Raw genomic sequence first — 1,676 nt, 5'->3', positions numbered from 1 at the left:
AATTTCAGAGCTGAGAGACATAATACCAGTCACTAGCAAGCCAAACACAGTTCTTGGAGCTTCTCCTCTCATACGATACCCCTCAAACCATGAGACCAGCCAATCAGGCCTAGCTACAGATCTCATTTTTTTGTGTGGATGCTTGTTCGTCAGACATGAGGAGCACAGCATTTTTGGTGATGGCTCTAGCAAGGTAATTTCTACGAAATGACCCCTGCCTATCAGACTAGGATGTTGCAAGGAGAAGCATTTGACTACGATCAACAGTGGCTTTGCAGCACTGAACATTCCTGGAGCTTGGTCATACTAGGCCAGATTCTTCAGCCATTCTGTAGAAAAGTCCTTTCCGGGCTATTAATGTCTCTGGGGTATCAAATTCTGCCACCTGACCACTTTCCATCACTAGAATCCTGCAAATGTTAAAAAGAGGAATTTCAGAGCTGAGAGACATAATACCAGTCACTAGCAAGCCAAACACAGTTCTTGGAGCTTCTCCTCTCATACGATACCCCTCAAACCATGAGACCAGCCAATCAGGCCTAGCTACAGATCTCATTTTTTTGTGTGGATGCTTGTTCGTCAGACATGAGGAGCACAGCATTTTTGGTGATGGCTCTAGCAAGGTAGAGTGCCTTCCCCCAGAGAAGCTTGCATAACTTGATACTTTGCCTCTTTCCAAGGACAATGACTGCCAGACTTTTGAGAGAACTGAGCCTATGCATTTCTGCTGCTGATTTCTAACATTTGTTTTATTTATAAGTTACAAGTAGGGGTGTGCATTTGGCTCCATCCAAGCCAAAAGAAATAGCCAGAAAATACTTTATCAGTGTTTTATCAGCTATTCTTTCAGCCAGATATAGAGTGGGATGTATTTTCAGCTATTGAGTATAGCCAATCCCGGATAATCCTGAAAAAGTTTTGGATTATCCAGGAAAACAGGATAGCCGCAGTTAGCATTTAAAGAGAGTTTAAATGCATTTAAAGGGAACACAACACCTTCGGCTCCATTACTCCATTATAGCCTATGGAGAACGTTGTAATCAATGATCCCCATCTCCCTTATATATAAAATCCGAATGGTGGTGACACTTCTCTAGAACATTCCACACGCTCCGGAATTGGTTGGTGCCCTGCTGTGAGAGGGTCTCCCTATCCACTGACTGCTTTGCCTGAGTCCTGCCTCCAACATTCTAAACAGTTTGCTGGTTCCTCTCCCCCCCATAGCCAGTCAGAACACAGAGGTTATTTGCATATGCAGCCTCATTGGCCTTTGCCTCGTAACACAGAAGTTGTTTGCATATGCGACTTGATTGGCTTTTGCCTCTAACATTCGTTCTTAGGTAAAATGTGTCCAATCTCCAGGTGAGGGCTGGAGATCACTCAGAATTCCAACTGCTTTCCAGATGGCAGAGATCAGTTCCCCTGGAGAAAATGGTGGGCTCTGTATCATTATATGCTGCTGAGGTGGCCCCCATGACAGCCAATGTGACATAGCAGTCAGGGCTTCAGAGCACGGGAGAAGCTGCAGGTGTGTGGGGGGTGGAAAGCTAAAGAGTGAGGGGGAAATAAAGGTAGGTTGGTGATTGGCTGGGAAGGAGATAGGGTTGCCAACTCCAGGTGGGAAATTCCTGGAGATGTGAGGGATGGAGCCTGGAGAGGGTGAGTTTTCAGGAGGC

At 45.6% G+C, this 1,676-nt stretch overlaps 1 protein-coding gene across 1 annotated transcript in view; it reads right to left on the bottom strand.

The window, feature by feature from the left end:
• Positions 1 to 301: 301 nt before the first annotated feature.
• Positions 302 to 1,676, bottom strand: part of LOC107109107 (multidrug resistance-associated protein 6-like) — a 59,406-nt gene continuing 58,031 nt past the window's right edge. The window contains 1 exon segment of the mRNA XM_015409676.1: positions 302 to 410. Within this exon segment, the coding sequence (XP_015265162.1) occupies positions 302 to 410 (109 nt within the window).

Source organism: Gekko japonicus, unplaced genomic scaffold (assembly GCF_001447785.1).
Source record: "Gekko japonicus isolate JY-2015 unplaced genomic scaffold, Gekko_japonicus_V1.1 scaffold3070, whole genome shotgun sequence".
NCBI classification, from domain to species: domain Eukaryota; kingdom Metazoa; phylum Chordata; class Lepidosauria; order Squamata; family Gekkonidae; genus Gekko; species Gekko japonicus.
Note: the sequence above shows the minus strand (reverse complement) of the source record. Positions and strands in the feature narration are given on the sequence as shown.